The sequence below is a fragment of the Penicillium waksmanii genome (assembly GCF_028829765.1).
Source record: "Penicillium waksmanii strain IBT 27052 chromosome Unknown utg000004l:1.0-5674109.0:1.0-5678898.0, whole genome shotgun sequence".
Classification (NCBI taxonomy): Eukaryota; Fungi; Ascomycota; class Eurotiomycetes; order Eurotiales; family Aspergillaceae; genus Penicillium; species Penicillium waksmanii.
The window spans coordinates 890,586-915,687 of NW_026643251.1; the positions used below are offsets into that span (position 1 = coordinate 890,586).

Below are 25,102 nucleotides of genomic sequence, written 5' to 3' on the forward strand. Positions count from 1 at the left end.
AGGGAAACTTAGGTGATTGTCTGGACTATCCAGCTCGACTTAGTGGCTGAGCCCTCGATTTTGATCCGAAATCATGTCGGAGAACAATAATAGTTGGTATCCCCCTGCACAGCCAATACGCCCTTTAACTGACCATATCGGGACCAGGAGGCTCTTCCGATGTCCGCGATGAAATGGACCCCGTGGAGGAGGCTGGAGACTCGTCCGTTATTCACAGCACGGTCGGCCCTCAAGAAGACAACAGAGAAAGCCCCGACGTCTCAGCTCAACATATCCATGACGACGAAAGCGGACAAGACTCTACCATTGAAGAAGATGCCACCGCTGAAGATGATCGGATAGCGACTGAAAGACTCAAAAATTCCATTGTCGACAATGATGAGGATGATGTTGTCTCGATCCTCCAGAGTAACCCAGATGTGCTCGAAGCGAAATTTGATTTCATCTTTGAGCGCGAACAATTCAACGAGCTTACAGGGGAAGCACTGACCCCTCTGGTTCTGGCGGCGGGATTGGGTCAACGTAATATCGTGGACATTCTTATGGACCGAGGTGCCGATTTTGGTACACGAACTAGGGGTGGTCAGTCTCCTTTCTTCATGGCCACTCACTTCGACCATCGAAACACCGCCACTCAAATTCTTGAGAAAGGAGGGAATGATCTACTCGAGTTTAAGAATAGTTGGGGTGTGAGTCCTTTGCTTGATGCGGTCTTTGGGGCGCGGCATGAAACACTTGCATATCTTCTGCATAAGGGCGCAAAGATCACCATCAAAGATCTAGAGGATTCTTTTAGGAGATTTTCAAGTCAAATCTCGGACAAAGCAGAGCTTTCTGCCGCTCTCTGTGGATGCTGGAGTGCTTTCGGCGATTTCTTCCAAGACAATGTACCATGGGGCAGCAACAATCAGGGGAATACGGCACTGCATCTCGCATGCATGGGAATTTTGAGGGGAAGGGTCGATGTTAAAAAGCTCGAATACATGCGAATCATTAATGCATTGTTGACGGAACATGGCGGCCTCCTAGAGAAATCAAATGATGCTGGGGAAACACCACTTCTGACTGCGGCTTGTTGGGGATACTGGGAGGCTTTTGAATATCTGGCTAGGAAAGGTGCCAATCTTTCTGCCCAGAACTCCAACAAGGACACTGCATTGCACCTCGCCTGTAAAGGAACTATGGGAAGCCTGTCTTGTATCCCAGGTCCTCAGCATACGCAAATTATCGGAATGTTACTACAATATAAAATCGATATCATGGAACAACCAAACGAATCAGGGGAAACACCGCTTCTTGTTGCGGCTCGCTGTGGTCAGTTCGGGATTGTGAAGCTTCTCTTGGACAAGGAAGCATACCATCTAGCGTCAGACGATGAGGGAAACACGGTGGTTCATCTATGCTGTCGATTCCAAGAGGAGGATACGAATCCTCCTACAAATCCGCAAGGTTGTTTGAACTTGGTCAAAAGAATCGTGAAGGATCACCCTGAGCTTTTAGACAAACGGAACAATGACGGTGAGACCCCGGTTCTTATTGCAGCTATGAAGGATCATTTGGGTCTGGTCGAATTCTTTCACAAGCAGAATGCGAATATTGAGAGCAGGGATGTGTGGGGATTTACCCCTCTACTCAACTCTACTTTCAGCAGTTCAACCTCCGTCATGCGATACCTTTTGAACGATAACGCAGATTTGACAGCGATAACAAACTCCCAAAACAATATTCTCGAGATTGCTTGTCAAGAACCCAATCCCGATGTTATTCAAATCATTCTCAGACTCCAGCGCGATCAATTGAGACCACTCGCAAATGGAACTAATAAGTCGGGACAAACGCCATTGATGACGCTTATCGAGACTGGAGATCAGGAATGTATAGTTCTACTATTGGAATCACACATCTACGTTCCTGACGATCCATGTCTGGATGAAATACATTACTCACCGGAGCCTGAACGAGGGATTGTCTCGTCGTGGCTTTCAGAGGGACTTGACGAGAAAAACGAAGATACAACCAGATTTTCAACCTTCAAAGCCAAGATTGACTTTGTTATCTACTGGGCCCTTTCAAATGGTGACAATAACCTGCTCAAGGTCGCCATGAAGCACATCACGTCTATTGAACTCGAAAAAGGAAACACATGGCTTCATTTCTTCGCACGTGTTGGTAATATCCAGAGCCTGAATTTATTGAAGGACTGGGAGTCCTACGTCTTGCAAGTGGGGACCAAGAAGATGACTCCGCTTCATCTTGCAGCAAGTAGAGAAAACACTGATCTCGCTGAAAGGTTTCTAGATTCACTTCATACGGAAGGAGATTCGGCGGAATATCAATCAGGAGATGCAAGAGATCATGCAGCGAAATCAGCGTCACTAAAGATACTGGATGCCATTCTTCAGGAGACGGAGGATCTCGATACCGTGATATCACTTGCAGTTCGGCAGCAAAATTCAACCCTGGAGAGAAGCCTTTGGATCAGAGCGCTCAAATTGGTACAAATTCACAACATCTTCTTGCGAATTTCACTCGAAGAAAGGCGAATCGCCGAGTTCGTCATGGGAGTGGCAGCTTGGCGCTACACTACGGGCGAACCGAAATATCTGTATGGCTTCATGAATGTGGTGAGAGGTCTACCCTCCAACCAGCCCGGTCAACAACCTTCGCCTTTGAAATTCATCGTGGAGAATAATTTTCCAGTCGCTCTTTGGTGGCTACTATCCAGCGGCCGCTATCTTGGCGAAACGGATATAAAGGAGTGCGAGAAACTGACCCGCAGCGAAACATCGCTAAAAGACAGCCCTCCAGATGACGAGGTCCAACGGATTCTCAAAAATCCCCCTCCAATACGTGCCCAGGTATATGACGGAGGTCGTCCTCAATTTAAACATGACCCACCAGCAAAGGGTTCGCTGATTGCAACGCTCCTCGACTTCTCTGTAAAACCCCATCAGGTCAATCTCAAGCTCAGACGAGCCGACATTGATGATTTGATTCGAGCTCATGGACCAGAGTCTATCATGGCAGATAACGAATTCCATAAGTTCCAAGACTACAAAAATAGCCTCTGGTCTTCTACCGGGACAACACCCGAAACAGAGCCACAGGCACACGGAAAAGAAACCAAAAAGACGGGGAATGCAACAAAACGAAAGGTGGTTGGAAACAAAAATGATTCCAAGAATGAGAAAAAGGGCAATTCTTCAGATTTTGAGCAAAGTTCCGCCAGCGGGGTGAAACACAAATTCCGCTGGATTCATCTACCAAAAAACGACGTGAGTTGAATCAAAGCGCTGGCAAATCTTGGAAGTGATATACTAGTTGGAATACTAATGCTAAATTAGCTACAATATGTTGAGGTATTAAAATTTTGAACTTCAGTGCATCACATACTAATACATTTAGGATCTCATGGTTCGATTGTCAGTTGATAGAGGCAGGAGTAATAGCGAACATTTCCACTTAGCCGGGCTAGTGGAAAAAAGTTGGATGGAGATTCCTTCAGGGGGCAAAACCTTCTACATGAGACCGAATTGTCAGATTGAAAAGTCCGACAAGGCTAAGATGCTGAGTCTTTATGTCAGTCCTTTCGCCATTTGAGCTCATTCAAGTTCCAACTTTGGAGGCTAAATGAATATTCTGCATAGGTGCCATACATATTCTGGAGAGACGCACCTGCAAGAAATGAAGTCAAGCCCAGCATCCGTAAAGGAAATCCTGACTACCCTGGTAATGGCCCATCCTCAAAGTTCAAGTTTACATCCCAATCTCCAGATTCGAAAAACACAGAAAAAAGGACAGGGAATATGACACTCGAAACCGCAACAAACCAGCCCCAGGGCCCTCGAAATAGTGCCAATCATGATCGTAAGCACAACCAAGAAGATCTCGATAAAACCGTTCAGCTAGATCCATATTGGCCACAATCCGAGGAAAGCATTGGAAAGCGAGTCATTCACAAAGATCTCACTCTCGATCAATACTACTACGAGTCGCTCCAAGACACCAACAGCCGGGATTGTTCTCAGGTACTTGGACGGCTGTTTGATCATGAATCAACCAAGACGGACAACAAAGGGAATCCAGCCGGCCAGTCTGGGAAAAGTGGAAATGCCAAAGATAAAAAGAAAGCTCAAATTCTAACGGTCAATCAACTTTGGCTGTGGATTCTGGATGATGGCATGCCCTACCTTTCCTATCTCTTGTCCAATCTTCCATCCTAACTCCCCTGTTATACAGACACAATTATCACCAGCACCACAGAAGAGAGCAAGGATATCAAAAAGACATTCTTTCAACGTGTCTTTGACAACATCCACCAGACTGATCTGGACAAGCTTTACGAGGACGACAAACACTCACCGGTGATATATCACCTTGCTGATATCATCATGGACACGGCTAGAGGTTTGTTCGATGCTCGGGATATTGAGCTCAATAATTCAGAGGATAGCGGGATATCGCCTTTTGATGCTTACCGGAAATCAATCCAGAGAATGGTAGGTACCAACGCTATACCGAAGTGACGACGAGACGACAAGGCTAACCCAGCTCGATCCAGCGCGACTATGAGATAAAGCTGTTTACCAAATTCCGCGAAGCCTTGGACAAGACCAATTCGAAGAAGTCGCAAACTATCCCTCAGCGGTTCCTTGCGTTTTGGCGGAGTTCCCGAACACCCAACAAGCCTAGAGAAGGGAGAGACAGGGTGGAGATGGGGAATAAAATTGAAGGCAATTCAGACATCTCAGACGATTTGGGGAATCCATACGAGAATATCCTAGACGAGACCCGGCTATTGGAGGAGATCAAAGATGTCTTGGATGAGTTAAATATACTGAAAGCCCTATCCCAGGACCAAGAACGTGTGGATAATGCCTGGAAAAGAGTCGCAACTAAGGTGAAAATCAGTCGAGCTGTCAGCGCGTCTGAGATTAAGATTGAAGTTGAGAGTATGATTGAAGATGCAAAGAGTGTTCAGGGTGATATCAACTCATTGCTAGATCTGAAGCAAAAGGAAGCTGGCATTGTCGAGGCACAAGCTACACGCAGGCAAAGTGATACTGTGATGACATTCACGATTGTCACCATAATTTTTGTATGTGATCATTCCTCCGTCGTTGAGTTAATAGCTAATCTGTTCAGCTACCCGCGTCGTTTTTGACGAGTCTTTTTGCCTTGAACGTTTCCGACTTTCCTCACCAGAATGGTAGCGTTGAATACAAAGGATCATGGATATTTCCCATTATCTGTGAGTGAGCCATCTTTCAGATTCAAAGACTGGCTGGCTGGCTGACATACTCTGTGTTCGTCTAACTTAGTTGGAGTATCTACTGCCATATCTGCAATCTTCATAGCTCTTGCGTTTAACACAAATGGGCTGAAGAGGTACACACATATCTCAAAGGAGAACATGAAGGAGTCTTCGCGGGCTCGGATAAAAGGAATCTTTGGGGTACGAGGTGATGGCACTGGAGAGCAACGAAGTCAAGTGTAATGCCCTTGTAGAGGAATGAGAACAAAGCCACTTTTACTCTACTTTGCAAGTGAGGTATGAAGTCTAAATAAATCGTACTTCAAACACGGACCTGTTAATCTGCAGGTGGTTGGGGGCTGTAGTCAATACAGGTTGCTTCTGATGCTCATTTCGTCCACACTACCTGGGCCAGTCGTCAATCATTGAAATCGTAGGCAATGAAAGAAAGTCCATATTTTCGATCTCCGCCATCATTGAAGGCAGATCATCGAAGAAAGAGGCATCATTGCAAAAAGCCATGTGGTCACTCTCGAACTTATCTGTGGACGGGCGCACATAATCTTAGTTAGGTCTGAATCGAATCTGGGGATCATTGATTCTCACCTTCGTCCGTTTGAGGTGGCGCCGCTGCTTCTATTGTACTGTGGCAAGTAGCCTCATCGGGCCTTTCGAGCACGAGCCTCAGAGTCGTGACTACTCTGCTTTCTTCTCTCGACAAGTCAGGTTTGTGGCTCCAGATAGCCAAGCTCCTCTCGAGAAGTGCTCGCACTTCAGAAAGATACTCCTGTGGGAGCATATTTTTGCGATGCCGAACCAGAAAGCATATGATACTTGCAGCTAGAAAGTACCCGTTATTTATGAAGCAGGAGTCCACCATACCGGGAGGGCAAAATGCGTCCAAGACTTGGGACTCTTCTGCATTGCGGTGCTGCAGCCGCATAATCTCCGAGGATGCTTCGATCACGATATTCCAGGACTGATCGGTCTGAGTCGTATCCTTCGAGGTTCGGAGAAATTTCCAATTTATCAGGATCCGGGATCTTTGGTAATGCATGTAAATATTCATACGCTAATAAAGATGACGATGTTAGCAGGCGCTCAATTCCCCAGTATGCCTTTGTGATACCTGGTCAGAACACCGACCTGAAATACGACGCTTGGGGGATCCAACAGAGATTCCAATACAGGCCGTAACTTGCAAGGCTCGGGAATCGTTGCATGCATCAAGTCCAACTCCAAATTGGCCGCTTTGAGGTCCTCGTGTGATAGCGGTTTAGGACTACAAATCATATCCGATACTATGGCTAAGCTAGTAGCCACATGAAGCTTCGAGAGAATCACGGTGCTTGAAGTAAGCTCATTCATAGGTCTTGCGGGTGGAAGGTCAATCGAGTCGGCGTCAAAATCACGATCCTGGAGGTTCCGAGGTGGCAGGGTATCGCTGAGGGAAGACTTAATACTGCTTGGCAGACCCATCTGCGTTGCGAATCCTATGTCAAGGGAATATATTATAGCCCACATGCGGCGCCTCATCTCGCCTTCGTAGGGAGATAGGGACTTGAAGTGCTGCGGGTCTCGATGGTAGCCCATTCTAATAGCTGCGCGGACTTATCAGCAGGCGAAACGTTGACTTATAAAATCATAAACACGTACCTATTTGGACAATATTACCCATCAAGAGCCAGACCTCGATGTTGGACTCCTTGTTCATGTAGCTCTCAATCAACAAGTAGTGAACCATAGTTTCCATAATGTCAGGACCACCCTTGGCAAACTGACCCCGGACGAGGCATTGCACAATCTTCTCTCGGTAGTTCAAAATCTTATTCGAGGTTGCAGGTGACCAAGCATAGGAACCGGTATCCTGGAGGTTCGAGGTACCGCCATCCTGTCTCTTGCCATGAATGGTGAAGCAGAAGATACTGTACAAAAGACCGAGCCAAGGGACAGTCGCTCCGTTAGGGTTCTCCCAAAAGAGGTTATACTAAGTTAATGCGGTTACTTTTTCGTCCTTTCGCGTCATCTGTGAGTACCTACCCTTTTTAAGAACTCGGCCGGGTGTATCACAGCTGTAAAGTATAGCATCAGAAAGGGCAGAATGAGGATTGCCTTCCTCGCCTACAGGACCACTCACATCGATATTCTTGAGCCCGGAAGTAGATTGCGACTAAGCGGTCACATTCTCCTTTGGGCGGCATCGAATCGAGGATTTCTTGGTCAGTGGCATGTTTGCATCCCTGGAAGAGGAGCACATTCTGATTAGGAGCCAACGAATCCTGTTTGAAAGTGATCTCCGATTGAAAAGCGGAGGGTAAATTAGAATGGCCGTTCGTTTCTGATACGCCGTCCAGAACGGAGGTCCAGTGAGTAGAATCTTTAAAGCCAGTCCCGGACTTGGTTAATTCCAAATCCGTGGCCCCGGGCGATGAAAAAGAAGCTGAACTGCTTGGCGTAGCCAATCCGTATATCTCACCGGCCGTTTTCTTGCTAATCCCTAGAGTGAAATTTCTTGGTGGGGTTGAGGTGTAAGGGATTGACGAGTCGGCGTAGATGCACGTCGGTGCGAGGTGATGTTTCTGATCCACATTGCATGGCGTTGTCAGCTGTAACACCCTTGGCTTGTCATTCTCTCGAGATTAGGGGCTAGGGAGCTTACAATGCAAAAGGAACATGGCTTTCCGCGGTCACACTTCCGTCTATTCGCTGCGTTAGCTCTTTCTCCGTTTCTATCGATGGCAGAGCGGACGAAAACATACTTCCGCTGACGGCAGTGATTGCAAGAAAGCTGCGGTTTATCGCGCCGATAGGTTGAACGTGGGCGGAGATAGACTGAAGATCCGCCAGGAAGACTCATAATCTCATTATATTGTGCGTGGGGGCGGTCGAAGATGTAAGAGAGATGGAGAAAGAGACTTGGACTCGTCGCTATAGTCTATTCTTATGTCCGCACTTGTTGTTATCTCCGCCTCCGCCACAACGCACCAATCACAGATCATCCCACCCTCCGCAAAGACCCGCCCATCGTCCGCCTCCGAGCTTCCTGAGTATACTACAAGTATACTAAAAGTATATCGATAAGAAAGTCGACTCCCGGATGAATTAATTTGAAAAATACCATTGAGTCCTCTGTTCCAACCATCCCTTAACGAATAGAATATTATATTTCCTTGATTAATTGAGTCAATTTGGTTGTTTTCCCCTCTCTGTTTCAACGATGAGTCTCAAGGTCGATCCCGAGAATGGTGTACGACGAGATTCAGATCTCGAGGAGTCAGTTGGAGGACTCAAACACGAAGGAGACTCAACGGACGACGCTGCTAAAGTTGAGGACGATGTCCCACCCGATGGCGGTTCCGTTGCATGGTTGGTTGTTCTGGGAGCATGGTGCTGCTCCTTCACAAGCCCAGGCTGGATCAACAGTGCGTATAATTGAATTGTCCCTTTCCAGTGGCTGGATGCAATAAACTGACAATCTCTTTTTTCTCACTAGGTATGGGTAGCTTTCAGGCATATTATGAGGTTGGCCCTCTGAAAAACTATTCTAGCAGCACCATTTCCTGGATTCCGTCCCTCCAAATATTTTTCGTTTTTGCCCTCGGCCCAGTCGTTGGCATACTTTTCGATAAATACGGGCCTAGGCCACTCATAATTGCCGGGACCGTCTTTCACGTTTTTGGTCTGATGATGGCATCGCTGGCGAAAACATACTATCAATTCATTCTGTCACAAGGTATTTGCAGTGCCATCGGCGTTGCTTGTCTTTACTCGCCGGGTGAGTCTAAGCCGAATTCCCCCCATTGGCATTCAAGCTAAACCTTATGTCTGTTATCAAGCACTTGCCTGCGTGGCAACCTGGTTTTCCAAAAAGCGTGGCGCAGCTATGGGTATCATGGCTACCGGCGGATCACTCGGCGGCGTCATATTCCCAATTATGATCAGCCGCATGATTCAAAGCACTGGATACCCCTGGGCTATGAGGACGGCAGCATTCCTGATCCTTGGCCTGCAGCTGATTGCAATCCTCACGATCCGACCGAGAACAAAGCCTGTCCCTAAAAAGATGCCTCTAGGCCGTTTGACTGCCCCTTTTAAAGAGCTACCGTTTGTCATGTTGCTACTGGGTGCATTCATCCTGACCTATGGTATCCTTATTCCCGTTGACTATATGGCCGTACAGGCTTCGCGAGAGGCGCATATGTCTGAGCAAATGTCTCAATACTTGGTCTCCATCTTCAATGCAGCGAGGTAGGTTAAAAATCAGCCCAGTTTTAGCATGATCCCAGCTCCAGATCATTGCAGAACGCTAAAAGCTATACCCAAGTCTCTTTGGCCGCCTGGCGTCCGGTTACGGAGCCGATAAAATTGGAAGATGGAACATTTTCATCGTCGCCTGTAGTATTTCCGGAATCACCCAGCTTGCGGTTTGGATCCCCGCCACGCACTCTTCCGTCGTGATCGGCTTCGCCATCATGTTCGGCTTTTTTTCGGGAGCGTTCATAGGTCTTTCTGGCGCCCTTCCCGCGTCGGTGTCACCACTGCCCGAGATCGGCTACCGGCTGGGCATTATGTTCCTCTCCATCTCTATTCCCGCCCTGACCATGGCACCTGTCGGTGGAGCTATCCTGCAAAATGCGGCCGGTGGTTGGCTGGATGTGAAGATCTTTGCCGGTGTCATGTCCTTGGGAGGTTCAGCGATCGTTCTTTATTCGCGGATGCTTTATACTGAAAATAAAATCCTCACCGTGTTTTGAGTGTGGACTCGGAGGTACACCTGGGTATAAACACTGCCAGTGGGCATTCATCAAATTGAGTTGCGGAAATATGCAAAAGGCACCGTGCTTCGCCATAATATAAACTCAGTTTAAACTGCGCTCGAATTTCCAATTGAGATGGTCGCGAATTAGTCGCTTATCAAATTAGAACTTGAATCCAAAGCAAGTAAATCTATTGAACATCCTCTTGCAAATTGCGCATTGTTTTGGCCCTGTAATATTAGCCTGGGTTTGTACTGAGGGTACCACTATCCTTGTCTGTATTGCATATTGCTCTCTGTTGGCGTTGCACCCATTGCACGCCGTTTGTCATTGGATTGGTAGATATAGCGTGAGGATTCTCTCCATCGCATAGATCTCCCATCCTCATCTTCCATCTCATCCTTTCGTCTCTCCCAGTAGTTTGTGACGCGGCCTGCTTGCATGTTCTTCCAGCGTTGTATCAGAAGCAGCGGATGCACATAGACATTGCAGATGCTCCGAAGGAGATCTTTTACAGAAGGATGTAAGCGATGCTGGATTGCATAGTGAATTAGGTAGACCCGAGGTCTGCGGAAGTGTCAATTTCGAAGGGGATCAGGATCGATATCCCATAGATTGTTGTGGTCTGAAGTGTGGTTGGTCGAAGGCGTAGTGGAAGGAACGGCCTCTGAGATTCTTGGGACAGCATTTCGATGTTTCTCTAGCTCTTTCTGCACAGCTCTCATACGAGGGTGCAAACTGTCCAACGGGCTCATGGTCTTCATTTTGCAGTTCACGTCAAGCGGGATTATGCATTTTATACTTAGCAATTAGTACTATTACTATTAGTAGTATACAGGCACTACCTACTGCTGTTTCTATCTAACAACCTCCAAATAATCGTAAAATAGCTGGTCATGAAGTAGTTAGTAGTTAGTAGTTAGTAGTTAGTACTAGTAGTATAACTAGATGCCATACTAATAGCCAGCTGATTCTGTCTGTGTCATCTTCAACTTTAACTTCAGCAATGGAATGAGCAATTGAACGATATCATCTAATTGCTATAGAGTATACTGTATCTAGTATACTATATCTACTAGAAGTATGGATAAATGTAGCTCTTTAATTAAGGTATGCACGGGACCCACCGCCATCTCCGCTCTCCGCAATTTTCGCGTCGCGATCCCCCTCCACCTCAACCTTGCAATCTCACCCTCAATCCCCAATTCCCTCCAATCCAGCCCAACCCACCATGGACATCGACGACATCCTCGCCTCCGTCGATCACGGGCCAGGCGCAAGCCCCGAATCCACATCCCTAGACCACCAATCACTTACACGCTTCTGGGTCTCCGAACGCGCCGTCTCAGAAGTCCTCCCCTGGCCAACAGCTCTAATGGATCGAATGATGGATCGCGTCCGCATGCAGGTACGCCAATTGCAGCAGAAGCAGCAGCAAATGTACCTGACACTGACCAACCCACTCAGATCGAATCAATCGAAGACATCGCCGCCTCATCAGCAGACGCACCCCCACCAACAACCCACAACCAAAACGCAAACGCAAACCACAACCCAAACCTAAACCTCCGCCTCTCAATCCTACAAACAGATCTCGCCCGAACCCAATATATAATCCGCAGCCTCCTCCGCACGCGTTTAGCAAAACTCACAAAATACAGCATGCACTACCTCGTCAAACTCTCCTCCACAAACCAGAATCTCTCTCAATCACAGTCGCAGTCGCAATCGCAGTCACAACCAATGCCCGAAGACTCGGTACCCGACATCTCGGCCATCGCTTCCTTCGACCCGCTCTCTGAGAGCGAGGCGAGTTTCGTGCATGCGCATCAGAAATTACTCGCCAGCCACTATAGTGGGTCGTTTATGGGGGCTTTTCCGAGGCAGTTGAGACGGTTGGATGATAATGCTGGTGGGACTAGTATGATTCAGGGGCCTGAGACACGGGAGGTTGTTTTCGTGAGGTGTCTTGGTGCGGCGGTGCCGGTTCTTATTGTGGGGGAGGGGGAGCAGGAGGAGGATATTGGGGTTACGATGAGGATGGGTGATGTTTGGGTTGTGAGGTGGGAGGGGGTCAGGGCTGCTTGGTTGAAGGGAGAGGTTGAGTTGTTGTGAAGCTGCTGCTGGCTGCGCTTATATCTTTTTTCGTGCTCATGTTTACTTGCATGGGTTATGTTTACTGCTTGGCTGGACCTGCTTGGAGGGGGGAACCTTGGAGAGCAAAGTCGCCAGGTCGCATTTATGGCGTTGTTGGGATTTTTTGTGATGTACTGCATTATTTTGGATCATCATGGCTTGTCATTTATTTCATTTGAATTATGGCTGGGGATATCAGGACATCCCTGGCCGAGACCTTTGGTCGTCATCTATGAACATTCAATCGTCGCCGTCCGTAGGCGTAACGCCCTCCGCTAATATCAAAACACCGGTTATGCGACGTGAAGGATGAAAAAAAAAAACCCCGAACTGAATAAATGCCATGGCAAATAACGGAAATCGGCGAGCGAAAGGAAACATAAACATCGGGATGTCATTATCGTCATCATCGTACCATTTGAAAATTATTCAGGCAACGTAGCCGTACGTGGGTGGTTCCTCGCCGACTCGTTCCAGGTACTCGCGGTCAATCAAGCTCTCAATTCGACGCTTGACCATGTTGACATCTGGTACAAAGCGAGCGGATAATTGCGCAAGGACCTCTGTCATGAGCTGAGAGTGAATCAACTTTTTGCGTTGTCTGGGAGAGGTTAGCAAAAGATCAACTACAAGTGGGATAGGGTCAACGAACTTCATGATTCGAACGAGGGCCGCCTCAATTGTACTGCCACGCTCCTCGTTGAGCTTCTTTTCGGTATCCTTGCGTTGATCCTGGTTCTCCGCTTTATTGGAGCCGCCACTGACGACGCCAATCCGCACTTTGACGAACTGACTCTGGAACTCGTTGTTGAAGAAGAACCGATCTGTAGGCTTAACATCCTTGCTCATCGGCTCTTTCTTAAGAACTCTTGTCTTCGGCGCCACAGCGAGTGACTGGAGATTGCGAATGAGGTCATTTTGGGGAATGCTGGTGCGACCCTGGATTTCTTCGTAGGTGTAAGATTCACTATCCGGTAGGTCGTTGAAGAGGGAGAGAATGATCAGGGCATATGTTGACACGTTCAACTCGTATCGCTGGGTCTTGCCGCTCGCCCGTCGGAATGTAGCACGGATGTCAGCGGTACCCATTCCAGCCTGCCAAGAGAGTTTTCGTCCACTGTGTTTGCCGAGATAGAATTTCTCGAAGCTCTGTTTCAAGCTCTCGATCTCCTTGGGGAAAGTGCATGGCAATTGGACGTGGCCATCTCTGCTGGCCATCATCTCCATGGGCCACATCGTGCTTGTGAGAACATTGATATCTAGGTCGATGCGCTTTGGGTCGGGCTCCGCACTCTGAGCAATATGCGCTTTGTAGCTTGCTGATAAATCCTCGGAGACGGTCATATCCTTGAACATGTGTTCAATGCGCTGGGTGAACTGGTTCCCAACCTCCAGTTTCATTTTGGAAATCATTTGCCGCTCAGCATCCATGCTGGAGGCGCGCTTCATCAACAAGCGACGGGACAGATGTTTTTTATAATATGTCTCGAAGAGATCCTTATCCTTGATGTATCGAAGCAGAGTGATGCCGTTATCAAGAAGAGCGTCAACTTCAATCTCGGTCTTGCCCTTGATACCTTTTTTCAAGTTCTCGTCGAAAAAGAGTGAAAGGTACTCTGAGCTTCGTGGGTTGATGTTGATAAAATCCGAGAAGCTGCCCATGATCGAACTTTCTAGACCTTGGTCAGACGAGAAAGCAGTCTCCCAGACGGTATCAAACTGTCGTTTCAGGGCCAGAATATCATCCACCCATTGAATCGCAGATACTGTTTGTTGGTTGACCGGCTTTTCTTTCGACTTCTCTGCCTTCTTCGGCTCCTCTGTGCTTTTACCAGATAACGCCTGGCCTTGTGAAGATGTAAGAGCCGAAGCATTGATCTCTTTGCCAAGCTCAACAATCCGCTTGTTGATGGCTCTAACGAGAGCATCCTTCTTCGGGTCCACTCGAGCATTGAGCTGATAAACATTTCGAAGACCATCCAGCTGGTTGTGGTCCAGCATATGTCGAACCCCGGTACCCTCTAGCTTCACGACCTCCTCAATGTTCTTTCGGATTAACTCCTCGTCCAAAATATGGAGGATTTTGGATTCAGTCGCCGACGCCAAGACGTAACGGCATCTTTCTTGTTCTTCCGCAATTCGCTCAGAGGTAATACGGCAGAAGGTGCTTGCATCTCCGATATCAATGAGGCGTTTCCCTTCGCCTTGGTAGAACTCTGTACTTGTGCGCAAAAAGGCAGGCTCAAACATCGAGTGATAAAGCTTGGCACCCTCCTCCTCATCCATGTTCTCATAGAGTCCTTCGAGCATCTGGATGCAATGTCGAATCAAAGGCCGCTCAATGATATGACCGTTCCGTTCCAACTGGACCATAAATAGTATTGTCGATTCGAGTATATCGTATACGGTGGTTTCGGACTCGGCACGGGCGGCGGCACGGAGGATGTGATCTCGGAAGAGGGCCATGGCGACAACATAGATAGAAGGCTTCGTTCGGTCTGCGGAAATAATTCGATCCTGGGAGGGACTATTAGATCTGCCCCCTGCGTGTGCGGCGACGGAACCACTAACCATATACATCAAGACATCGGTGATCATGCCCATGCAAAGCTGATGGTCTTCCCACCTCTCCTTAAGCACGCCCAGGAACTTCTCCCCCGCAGCTCGGCGTTCGTTCGACTGGTCTTGCATTTCCACCACGCCTTGGGGACGTATCAGACTTGCTGAGATCGACTCGGTGACCTGGTGTTGAATGTTGTCGCGAAGCCAATCCTCCTCAAGGCCCTTGACCTTTTCGTAAAGATCGTCCCCCCCGCATCATCAACACAATTCTGTAGGCACTGCGGTAGATCTCCTCGAAGGACAGGGCAGAGGCATTTTTGGTATTTATTTCGGTTAGAGAAGCTGAGAGGACCTTCCAGCTGGAATCGAAGTCGTCTGTTTTAGCAGAAGGAAAGCCCTGTTTGGTAAATATCAGTGTCGAGTTCCAATCCAAAAAGAGGGGAGGGGAGGGCAGAATAGTCCGGCATACCCGACGAGGAGCTCGTATTTTGTTGCGAGCCCTCATGGCGGCCATCTTGGAGATGGAATGGATGAGAGGAAGCTGAGAAGGAAATAAAGTCAAAAAGAAAGCAGTTGAGGGTAGAAGTAGTCGGTAGAAGTCGAAAGGAAAGAAAGAAGAGCTGCTTTGCTCTCCGCGGAAGTGCCACCGGAAGATTGTTGACCCGCCACCGCCTTGCTTTGACGTTGACGTCGTTGGCTCAGGCCCTTTCTTTTCTTTCTTCACACTCCCTCATTCAATCAGCCCCCATCATTACAGTTAAGTGGAGGAGAAAAATCTCTATAATACAACATGCGCCCCTTCTCATCACAGGGCCTCCGCCCTTTGCGCTCGTTAATCTCCTCCGCCCCAACCTCGGCCCTCGCATCGAGTCGCGTACCTGTCTCCCGATTCTACTCTTCACAACTACTCCATCAAAAGCGGAGCCTACCATCACTCGTCATTCTTCGATCCCAGCGCGGAGTCCTTCCGTCATTATACCGATTCAACTCCACCGCGCCCCGGCCTCTCACCGAATCCCCGGCTCAAACTGAGACCGACGCCGAGCGCGAGCAAAAGAACGAGGAGCGTCGCAAAGAAGAGGAGGCCTATCGCATCACTTTCACCTGCAAGCCATGTGGCGAGCGCTCTTCTCACCGCATGTCTAAACAAGGCTACCACCGCGGCACCGTCCTCATCCAATGCCCCTCCTGCCAGAACCGTCACGTCATGAGCGATCACCTCGGCATCTTCTTCGATAAGGGTACCACACTGGAAGATCTCCTCAGCGAGAAAGGTCAAACGTTGCAGCATGGTCGTACAGATGGTAATCTGGAATTCTGGGACGATGGCACAGTGAAGAGTTTCACTTTGGAAGGCGATCAGGTTATGGAACCTACCAAGCCAGAGTCTTCAGCTTAAGCCCGGACGGGCGGGACGGATCTTGCACGTATCCATTTCTTGGTGCGTGGTGGTCTCATTGGTGGATCCAGGTCAACCATCGATGCCTTTGCGCAAAATTGTATATTATGTATGACTCTCCACTCTCTGCATGGCGGGTTCCAGGCATCGATGAGGAGAAGGGGTGGTTTGGGGGTAAAGACGAGGGTGTCTACCTGTCGGATATATTTTCATGTAACAACAACATTGTATAATAGATTTAGATGTCTGTGGGTGCCCACTTGAGGAACGCAGAGGTATTCTGCGGAGCATTAAATGTCAAAGCAAACCCAACACATTGGCCGTCAAACTATAGTAAGCTGTAAAGTCAAGTGTGACCGACCAAAGGGTTCAATTCTGATACAAACTTCGGAACGACTCGCTTCTACTGTCCTGGCACTTGCACTCATCGGGGCTGCCTTTTTCTTTATTTCGCGGAAACTCCGTAAGATTCAGCTGCCAGAGCCAGTGGGAGGAAGCTCATACGCCAGCCCTCGTGATGGGGCTTATGAACTTGCGTCAAGTGGAACTTCCATCGTCAAATGAGACTGAGACAATCATTGTGACAAAACAGCCGAGAGAAGAAAGTGGCAGCGTCTTTGAACTGCCAGGATGACGGCCGTCATGTCTTTTCTGCAACATTAACAGGTCTTGTAGTTGAATTTGTAGCTGTGATATCGAATACTGTACACTATTTCTGCGGTAATGGCTTCTCTTAATACACCTGCTTGCTCACATTAGTTTCGGGGTGATCTTTTCTCATATTCCAAGTCTACTATGTGCCGGTCATGCTCGAACCTTTCTATTGCGAGATACTTCATAATTGATAATGTAGCTTTGTGGGTTGTTCAGTGCAGAAGTGAGCAGAGGAGAGGAGATGTGTAGTAGCTATGTCCAAATTTGTTAGGGGAATAGTAGGCACAGGCACCGTTAAGAATGAGAAACAAGTCTCTCCGGGCACCAAGCCCCCGAATAGTCAAGTGGAATTGGCACAGACAAATATCCGGGGGGGAAAGAGTGAGGAGGCTTTGAACAGACGCACAGGGACGGATGCGTGCCTATCATCTTTTTGTTTTTTTTTTCCAGGTCGAGAGGTCGAAACCGAGCCAGGGAATTCATTTGGTTTGTTTTCTTTTCCCTCCTTTCCTTTTTCTTTCTGTTTGTTGCTGTTGCCCTTCTGCCTAGTAGTCCCTCGTGCCTTCCCTACAAACCGTTTGCTGTCCCCATACTGAGTGGGGGTCCACTTTTCTGCCGGCTAAAATAGGCTTGTCCGTTGTTGTTAGTTATAGATCGCTGTAGACTCGAATAGTCCAAGTACACAACCGATTGCAAGGTTTCAAAGTTGAAAACCGCAGACCGTTCTTCCAGGACTTGGCTCAATTGAAGTGATTCTCACAGCCAGCAAACTCAGAAATTTAGTTGTCTGAAGCCTCACACCTTTGTTCGACGTCTGCCAGTGTTTGGTTACCGTTAATCACTGTCTGCTAGCACATAATCATATGGAAAATTCAGCTGGTCGACATAGCTCGTTGGACCTGGGAAGAGTGTAAAATATAAAAGTTGCCCAGGCAAAGGGGGAAAGCAGGCCCCAGGGGGTATTAAATATCTCAACCAAGAAGGCTGTGCAGCCCCATCCTTGAAATCTTCCTCACGCCTAGGCCAAAATAACGGCTCAGCAGAGAAGCCTTGGGGCCTAAGCCATTGTTATTCTCGAAACTGAAATGCTGGACAGGAACAATGGCGATCTATCTTATTGGTGGTGGGCGTAGCTCGTTACACACGATTTCTTGGCTTTCGCCTAGGTGATCGCCCGGGTGGCTGCATTCCAACGAAATGAGGCGAACTAGCGGGGCGCTTAGTACATATAAAGAGTGAGGCAAATGAACCTTCCTTTCTACTCTGATCAGACAACCCCCATCTTTGATTATTGAAATATTAAAGGTTCTTGAAAGTATCAAACTTAATTCTTCGCAATATTACCAGTATACCTACTCTGTCTTTTCTGAATTATGCTCCCCTTTCTGATCAAGTCCGATTTCGTGTATGATCTCATCGGCCACTACTCCATCTAGATTGTGGCCATGAACAAGCTCCAGCTTAGGAGGTCTATAGGTCTTGCGAGCACTAAAGACCCAGTTTGACGCAGCGATCACGAGAATCACTCCAAAAGCGGCAATGCAGTAGTTCATGTTGCTTGGTGTGGTTGGATTCGATGTTGGCCAAACGAAAAGAACAGTGGTGAGCAAAGCCCAAGCAACATCTGCAGCATTGCAAATATACCCAATAGTGTTGGGCAACTTGAAACTGCGGTTTTCGGGAAGCATGCGACGGCCACGCAGCATGTTGATTCCTGGCGGGATAGCGTAGGTGATAGTGAAAGAAACCACAGCAGCAGAAATGATAGCGTTGAAAGCGTTGTCAGAGCCGAGGAAGATAAGGCCAAGAACAATAACCCAGCCGAAGCACCATATGAGTCCGGCTACGGGGAGGCCAAACTTTGGGCTCACACGTTCAAAATGACGATTGAAAGGCATTCCGCCATCCCGCGCCAACGCGTATGCCATGCGAGCAGCGGTGGCCATATCGTCGATGGCGCATAGAACAAATGATAGCAGAGGGAACATCATTAAGCATATACTACCAGCCTTGCTCGATGTGGCCTGGTAGTAAATTTCCAGCAAGGGCTCAGAGGCCGATATAGCCGATGGGATATCAGTCATGACGGCGAGCACGGCGGCAATATATCCAAATCCAGTAATGACAGCCATTACAATAGCGGATATCATCAGCTTGGGGCCTTGGGTCGTGGGGTTCGGCATCTCTTCAATCATATGGATGGTTGAGTCATAGGCAGTCACGGAGAAAGCACTTGAGCATATCGTTAGCTTTGAAGTTAGAAGTAAAGGCTTGAAACATACCCCTGCAGTAGACCCAATTGCCAGGCCCAGCCATCTGGCCATCCTGATTCATTGATGAAACCCCCAAACACAAATTTCGCACTCTGGAAATCCGGAGCCGCGCACGCGAGAATAACTATCAAGCTGATTATGAAGCCCGCGAGCGTGAAGAACATGTTGTACTTGTTCAGATGGGAGAGGAAGCGATTGGCGAACAAGTTGTAGCTGAACGCGATAGCACCGATGGCGATATACAACAGGAATCGCTGCCACGGCTTCGGCTCAAAAGTAGGGTTCACCAGCTCAGCATAACTCATGATGATTCCACTCACAAGCAAGCAATTGGCTGCTGCTAGGCAAACCCACGCAGCGAGGTTGATCCAACCAGTAATATAGCTGACTGCGCGTCTTGTCGATTTCCAGCTGGCAACAGCTGCCCAATGATACTGACCACCTGCGGTCGGGTAGGCAGACAGAAACTCGGCAAGCGACACGCCACAGCATAGGTTGAAGATTCCTGCGATCAAGATACCCCAAACAGCGCTGCTGGGCCCGCCAGATGGTAGAGAAGCATTGACGGTGGTTCCGATGGCACACCATGAGTTCACGATAGCAAACGCCATTCCAAGCATCGACATGCTAGAGAACGAATTTCGCTCTAGATCGGATTTTATGCCCATCCGCTCAAGGGAGGCATCAGCCTCTGCAGTGGCATTGGTATGGCGCTTTCGGGTGGTGCCACCTTCTTCCATGTTGGAGGCGAATGGTTGAAAATAGGCTGTTGAAAATGATTGTAGCAAGAGAGGCGGGAAAAGGAGCAGGAACAGGATACAAATAGCCTTTCAATCCTCACAATGACATGCGGCGACCACACTATGTCTCTCTTAAAGGGCGGGTCAGACGGTGGCGCGCTAGTCTAGGGGAGTCCATTCCTTCGCGGATCCTTCGAAACAGGCAATTATTAGCAAAGGAAAACGACAATCTTAGACCGCGGTGTGGGTCTCTCTTATCAACTAGCCAAGATAACGTGATAAGGGCTCCACTAAGCTTTTTCCCGCGCGGTCCTCCATTACGTGGGATCCCCGTGGTTATACTCCACAATCTCGCCCCCGAGCCATGCGTCAACCTCAACACGCGACAACCTCGACACATCCCCCAGATGAATTCAACGACACGAAAAACGATCACTCGGTCGCGCAATGGATGCGCAACTTGCAAATCAAAGAGGGTAAGTACTTCCTGCAGTCAAGACCACCCTAGCTCTCCAATCACCAACAACCAGTCTATGTTTTAGTTGAAATGCGACGAAACCAGACCCAGTTGCTCGCGCTGTACGAGACTCGGCATCCCCTGTCCAGGCTATCAAAAGGATCTGAAATGGCCTACCCGTCAAAGGACTCCCACAAAGAAAGCAAGGTGTTCTAGCAGCGCTGAAGCTGGCTCTCTCTCGGATTGGACCAACTACACATTCAGTCGAGCAGGGTCTTCTACGCCTCATCAATCGGTGGTAGACCTATTCTGTTCAGAGATATTTGATGAGGTTCCAAGTTCCTATGAAGCTAGTCATATTGACACGGTGGGCGATGGCAGTCTTACATCGCCACTCTCATTTGATGATATATCTCGGGAAATGAATCTTCAGTCGCGACAAACTCCACGGAAAGCGACATTTTCCAAAAGCCAGACGCCCAAAAACGATTCTATATGGCCATCATCCTTTACCAGCATCTCGGACTTGCAATTTGATGGCTCATCGAGCTTGGGATCCCCGAACCCGATGTCGCTGTCTTGCCAAACGCCACTTGCACAACCCCTCCAAGATCATTCGTCTATACTGGTGGAGTACTATTTCAGGGAGGTCTGTGGAATGATGTCCTGCTACGATGGTCAATTGAACCCATACAGAACCACAATCTCCGATGCCTGGTCTGGTTCTTCATCCCTCTACTATATCACCCAGAGCATGGCAGCTGCATGTTTATCTGACATTTCGCCGAAGTTCTCTTCTGTTGGCCTGCAGCTTCAAAAACAAGCATCTATATGCTTGTCGGAAGAGATTCAAGAAGATCAGATACAAACGTCGTCTTTATTAGCCTTGGTTATGCTCGGGATGAGTCGCTCCTGGCACAACCCTGGCGAAGTGGGCCAGTCAGAGTTCGAAATACTTGCCACGACACTTCTTTCTTCCAATGCCTGCCAAGGCAATACCAGTCCACCTAATGAACAGAAGATGTCCTTTTTCCAGAATTCTCTTGTCTACTGGCAGTTATTACTTGCTTTTGTTTCTGACAGGGAGCCGAATATCCAGGGAATGAGGCAAAAGCGGGCACAGCCAGCCCAATCAGACGGGCACAGGTTGGATGAACCACTTATGCCCCACCCCCAAACTGGCGTTGGAATTGAGATCCAGATGCTCGTTGCCAAAGTTGGATGTCTCGTCCGAAAGGAACGAAAGCGTATTCGCTCTCGCCGATTCGCCTCAAGAAACGACATCAACCAAGCCCACAAGGCCATTCTTGAGGCAGAACAGTTACAATCTCTGCTCTGTGCAATTCAGCTCCCGCATAAAGATACGATTGCCGACTCCGGCGATGAAATGACCCCACCAGATCACTTACTCAAAATCGCCGAGGCATATAGATGCACGGGCTTACTGCAACTTTACCGAAATTTCCCAGATCTTCTGTTGCCATATTCATCACTTAATGACCCAACGCACGAATTCATCACATTCAGCCCGGACCGTGAGACATCCTCTACCCCGGATGCTAAATTTCCAGAAAATGCATGGCTGATTTACTTGGCTTTGCATATTCTCGACATGGTACAGGACATTCCTGTGTCATCGACGAGTCGATCAATTCAACCATTTTTACTTGTGAGTATTTGCAGTGAGCTGGCTCTGGACTGTGCAGGCGGCTCAGCTGCCAGTGCACAGCAACTTCCTCTGGCAAGTCTCGCGTCTAGCCCAAGGTTGAGGGCTCCGGTCACTCAAATCGATATTGTGCGGGCGAGGAAGTCCATAATCTCCCGCCTTTCATGTTTTGAAAACATGCTAGCTGCGAAGCCTATACGGCAAATGCTGCTCCTTGTCAAGGAGACGTGGGCTTGTATGGAAACGGACCAATCGGATGTCTACTGGATGGATGTCATGATTGAAAAGGGATATACGACCCTTATGGGGTAAATTTGTGCATCGTAATCTGATTTTGCCCTGGTTATACTATCTTCTCCAGGTTATCTGTATAAATGACCAGACTTTTTAAAATATAAATAGTTATAGTACGCCACAGACTTGGACATTTCATGATAATAATGTGGATCACTGGCACCTGGATACCCACCTTGAGTCCGACCCCAACCTCCGGAAATGTACAAGTTGTTCCGGAGCTTCAAAAATAGTACTTTATATTTGTTGAAGCCTAGGAAGTGCTATCGCCCCTTTCAATTTATGAGACACCACTCCGTAAATGGAATTCTAATCATGATAATGGCTAATTAGTATTTCACTATCAAGAGGCGACGCGAAGCATCGGACAAGCCACGCGTGCCCACAGCGCCAACTTGGGTGGTCAACCAATCGGGAGACTCGAATTGGCTCCGCTAGGCTTGCCTAATTGGGTTATTGAAAGCTAAGCATATTGAAACTTCAAATGGATTCTATCTAGCCTTTATCACAACACAAAAGAAACGTAAAAGCTCCAACAAGATAAAAGAAACTTGGAGGCTTTTTTGATCTGGTTCTTCGAAACTTTGGTAGCCAATCTGCTTATAGGAATTTTCCTGATAGCAACTTTTTCTTCCTTTGGAGTTTCAAGTCACTCGCCATGACCACAAGTACACCAAACGCTTCCTTCAAGGTCGCTCTCATTCAAAGCAGGGCAAAGGTAATTTAAATCGTGGCATTTTGTTATCGGACCATAATGCTAATACTTTTCAAAAAGCCCCTTGATGCCGATTACAACTTTTCTTGTGCTGCTGAGCAGATTCGCGCTGCTGCTAGCGGAGGCGCATCGCTAGCCGTTTTACCAGAGTATCATTTGACAGGCTGGGTTCCTGAAGAGCCATCTTTTGCCTTGACTGCCGAGAAAGCTCTCGAGTTTCGCCAGAAGTATCAAGACTTGGCTGCGGAGCTTCACATCAATATATGCACCGGCACTGTTGTCTCCGAGGCACCAAATCAAACCCCATCTCACAATCATCTCAAGGATGCTGGGCGCACACTCCTCAATACATCCGACTTTATCGATCACAATGGCAGCTTCTTGGGGTCTTACACGAAAACAAATCTATGGATCCCCGAGCGGCGGACATTGACATCATTTATCGAACATGCACGTGGGGCAGCGAAAGAAGGGCAACCGACCCCAAACCCTCATAGGGTTATAGATACCCCCCTCGGGCCTGTTGGCATTCTAGTATGCTGGGATCTTGCTTTCCCAGAAGCATTCCGACAGCTTGTTCTAGCCGGCGCTAAAATCATCATCATCCCTTCATACTGGACATCGTCAGATATGTGCAGCGAGGGACTTGCATACAACCAAGAATGTGAGAAAATGTTTGTTCAAAATACACTCGTTACTCGGGCATTTGAGAACACGGCTGCAGTGATCTACTGTAATGCCGGTGGTCCCGCACAAGAGGGGTTCTTCGGCTGCAGTCAAGTCGTGTTACCTATCTTGGGAACTGTGCCTGGAAGCTTCAATGATGGTGAGGAGGGAATGCGCACCTTAGAAGTTGATATGCAGTTGGTGGATATTGCCGAAAAGAACTATCAGATTCGGAAGGACTTGGCGGGGGAGAATTGGCATTATGGATATTCAAAGGCCAATTTGTAGTCTTTGTCCATGTTTCTGTCGTGGCTCGCTGGTGAAGAATCACAGGCCTCTAGTATTCCACTGAAAGCATAACTAGCGATTGATACCTTCAAATCCCGGAAGATTTTCATTCGTTGAGCCAGATTTCTCTCTATCAACCATACTGTGAGATATCTCCAGAAATGCAGCTGAATCTGCACTAGTTAGACTTAGATCTCCCCAGGTCTATCAGTATGCGAACGGACTAGGCAAAAGGCGCCAAGCCAGTCCCTCGCATGACATGCAGGTGTTGTCCAATCAACGCCCTAAAGCCCCTCTCGCCCACGATTATTGGGGGCCATAGAAAATGGGTTTAGAGAGAAAAGAAAGATAGTGCATTTGAGCGTTCGACACGATTTATGTAGATGAGAGGTGGATAAGCGGGCACAAATTACAAGCATGATCAATAATTAGTAAAATTTAATGTAGATAGGGACATACGCGGTTGGCACGTAACTGGCACATGAGGGAAGATTAATCTATGATAGCATCACCATGAACATCATTTTTTTGTCATTTCGGTCTGTCACTCAGTCGGATATAATCAGGTATTAATGCAACCTAGAAGCTCATTCCTATTATGGATAATTCCATGGCCTCTTGATTCATCGAATAGACTTGGGCGCTGCATATTGCCCGATATGATCGAGGAGGATCATATTCTAATGCCGCTGTGACATCATTCAGGGCCTGAAATCTCCAAGTGTAAATCACTTGGCATTGGGGGCTGCCATATAGATCGCTTGGCATTGGAGGCCTAGATATCAATTACTTGATATTAGCGTTCTCATAGGCTCTTTCAAATGTTGTTTTGACACGAATTTTGCCCCGGGGCTATACTTGAGTCTGATCATACCCTTTTATGGATCATCACACGGTTCTCTAGATGTAACAGCATAGCTTTACATTGCACTTCATTACTATTTTTGATGCTCACGTCACCTTTGCGATTCACGTACCAAGGCACATATCCTTAACCTGAGTAAATATGTGTGCAACTTTGTATATTTGTAAGCTCCCAGTACTACTAGTACATGAAAAAGCTATTTAAGCAGGGAAGAATTCCCTCTCTTCTACTAGAATTTCATCCATCTACCAGCTACCTCTTCTCTATATTTACACTTAAACTTTTACAACAATTTCCACTATGAGACTCTCCACGATCCTTGCTGTCGTCCTCTCGACGGTCTCTGTAGTTCATGCTGCTGCTATAGATCAGCGAA

General features: G+C 47.9%; 10 protein-coding genes across 10 annotated transcripts; 6 read left to right on the top strand and 4 right to left on the bottom strand.

Moving 5' to 3' along the window:
* Window positions 1–73: 73 nt before the first annotated feature.
* On the top strand, window positions 74–5,497 carry N7481_003199 (uncharacterized protein; the record flags this gene model as incomplete). Its single annotated transcript, XM_057262418.1, has 9 exons — window positions 74–92; window positions 148–3,275; window positions 3,345–3,359; window positions 3,406–3,579; window positions 3,648–4,104; window positions 4,240–4,499; window positions 4,562–5,098; window positions 5,146–5,251; window positions 5,322–5,497. The coding sequence occupies 9 exons, from the start codon at window positions 74–76 to the stop codon at window positions 5,495–5,497; spliced, it is 4,872 nt and encodes a 1,623-aa protein (XP_057124079.1).
* A 349-nt stretch (window positions 5,498–5,846) lies between these two features.
* On the bottom strand, window positions 5,847–7,929 carry N7481_003200 (fungal specific transcription factor domain-containing protein; the record flags this gene model as incomplete). Its single annotated transcript, XM_057262419.1, has 6 exons — window positions 5,847–6,297; window positions 6,384–6,864; window positions 6,911–7,241; window positions 7,295–7,326; window positions 7,392–7,751; window positions 7,914–7,929. 6 exons carry the CDS (start codon window positions 7,927–7,929, stop codon window positions 5,847–5,849), a joined length of 1,671 nt encoding a protein of 556 aa, XP_057124080.1.
* A 542-nt stretch (window positions 7,930–8,471) lies between these two features.
* On the top strand, window positions 8,472–10,008 carry N7481_003201 (MCT family MFS transporter; the record flags this gene model as incomplete). Its single annotated transcript, XM_057262420.1, has 4 exons — window positions 8,472–8,676; window positions 8,748–9,029; window positions 9,091–9,502; window positions 9,579–10,008. 4 exons carry the CDS (start codon window positions 8,472–8,474, stop codon window positions 10,006–10,008), a joined length of 1,329 nt encoding a protein of 442 aa, XP_057124081.1.
* A 581-nt stretch (window positions 10,009–10,589) lies between these two features.
* N7481_003202 (uncharacterized protein) lies at window positions 10,590–10,775 on the bottom strand (the record flags this gene model as incomplete). The annotated part of the gene is made up of 1 exon (XM_057262421.1): window positions 10,590–10,775. The coding sequence occupies one exon, from the start codon at window positions 10,773–10,775 to the stop codon at window positions 10,590–10,592; it is 186 nt and encodes a 61-aa protein (XP_057124082.1).
* A 467-nt stretch (window positions 10,776–11,242) lies between these two features.
* On the top strand, window positions 11,243–12,126 carry sld5 (putative GINS DNA replication complex subunit Sld5; the record flags this gene model as incomplete). Its single annotated transcript, XM_057262422.1, has 2 exons — window positions 11,243–11,419; window positions 11,479–12,126. 2 exons carry the CDS (start codon window positions 11,243–11,245, stop codon window positions 12,124–12,126), a joined length of 825 nt encoding a protein of 274 aa, XP_057124083.1.
* Window positions 12,127–12,576: 450 nt separating this feature from the next.
* Window positions 12,577–15,223, bottom strand: N7481_003204 (cullin family protein; the record flags this gene model as incomplete). The annotated part of the gene is made up of 5 exons (XM_057262423.1): window positions 12,577–12,748; window positions 12,800–14,664; window positions 14,719–14,937; window positions 14,975–15,106; window positions 15,179–15,223. The coding sequence occupies 5 exons, from the start codon at window positions 15,221–15,223 to the stop codon at window positions 12,577–12,579; spliced, it is 2,433 nt and encodes an 810-aa protein (XP_057124084.1).
* A 276-nt stretch (window positions 15,224–15,499) lies between these two features.
* On the top strand, window positions 15,500–16,108 carry N7481_003205 (DNL-type zinc finger protein; the record flags this gene model as incomplete). Its single annotated transcript, XM_057262424.1, has 1 exon — window positions 15,500–16,108. The coding sequence occupies one exon, from the start codon at window positions 15,500–15,502 to the stop codon at window positions 16,106–16,108; it is 609 nt and encodes a 202-aa protein (XP_057124085.1).
* Window positions 16,109–18,114: 2,006 nt separating this feature from the next.
* On the bottom strand, window positions 18,115–19,775 carry N7481_003206 (uncharacterized protein; the record flags this gene model as incomplete). The annotated part of the gene is made up of 2 exons (XM_057262425.1): window positions 18,115–18,994; window positions 19,045–19,775. The coding sequence occupies 2 exons, from the start codon at window positions 19,773–19,775 to the stop codon at window positions 18,115–18,117; spliced, it is 1,611 nt and encodes a 536-aa protein (XP_057124086.1).
* Window positions 19,776–20,139: 364 nt separating this feature from the next.
* N7481_003207 (uncharacterized protein) lies at window positions 20,140–22,210 on the top strand (the record flags this gene model as incomplete). Its single annotated transcript, XM_057262426.1, has 2 exons — window positions 20,140–20,267; window positions 20,362–22,210. 2 exons carry the CDS (start codon window positions 20,140–20,142, stop codon window positions 22,208–22,210), a joined length of 1,977 nt encoding a protein of 658 aa, XP_057124087.1.
* A 640-nt stretch (window positions 22,211–22,850) lies between these two features.
* On the top strand, window positions 22,851–23,861 carry N7481_003208 (carbon-nitrogen hydrolase family protein; the record flags this gene model as incomplete). Its single annotated transcript, XM_057262427.1, has 2 exons — window positions 22,851–22,910; window positions 22,968–23,861. 2 exons carry the CDS (start codon window positions 22,851–22,853, stop codon window positions 23,859–23,861), a joined length of 954 nt encoding a protein of 317 aa, XP_057124088.1.
* Window positions 23,862–25,102: the final 1,241 nt, after the last annotated feature.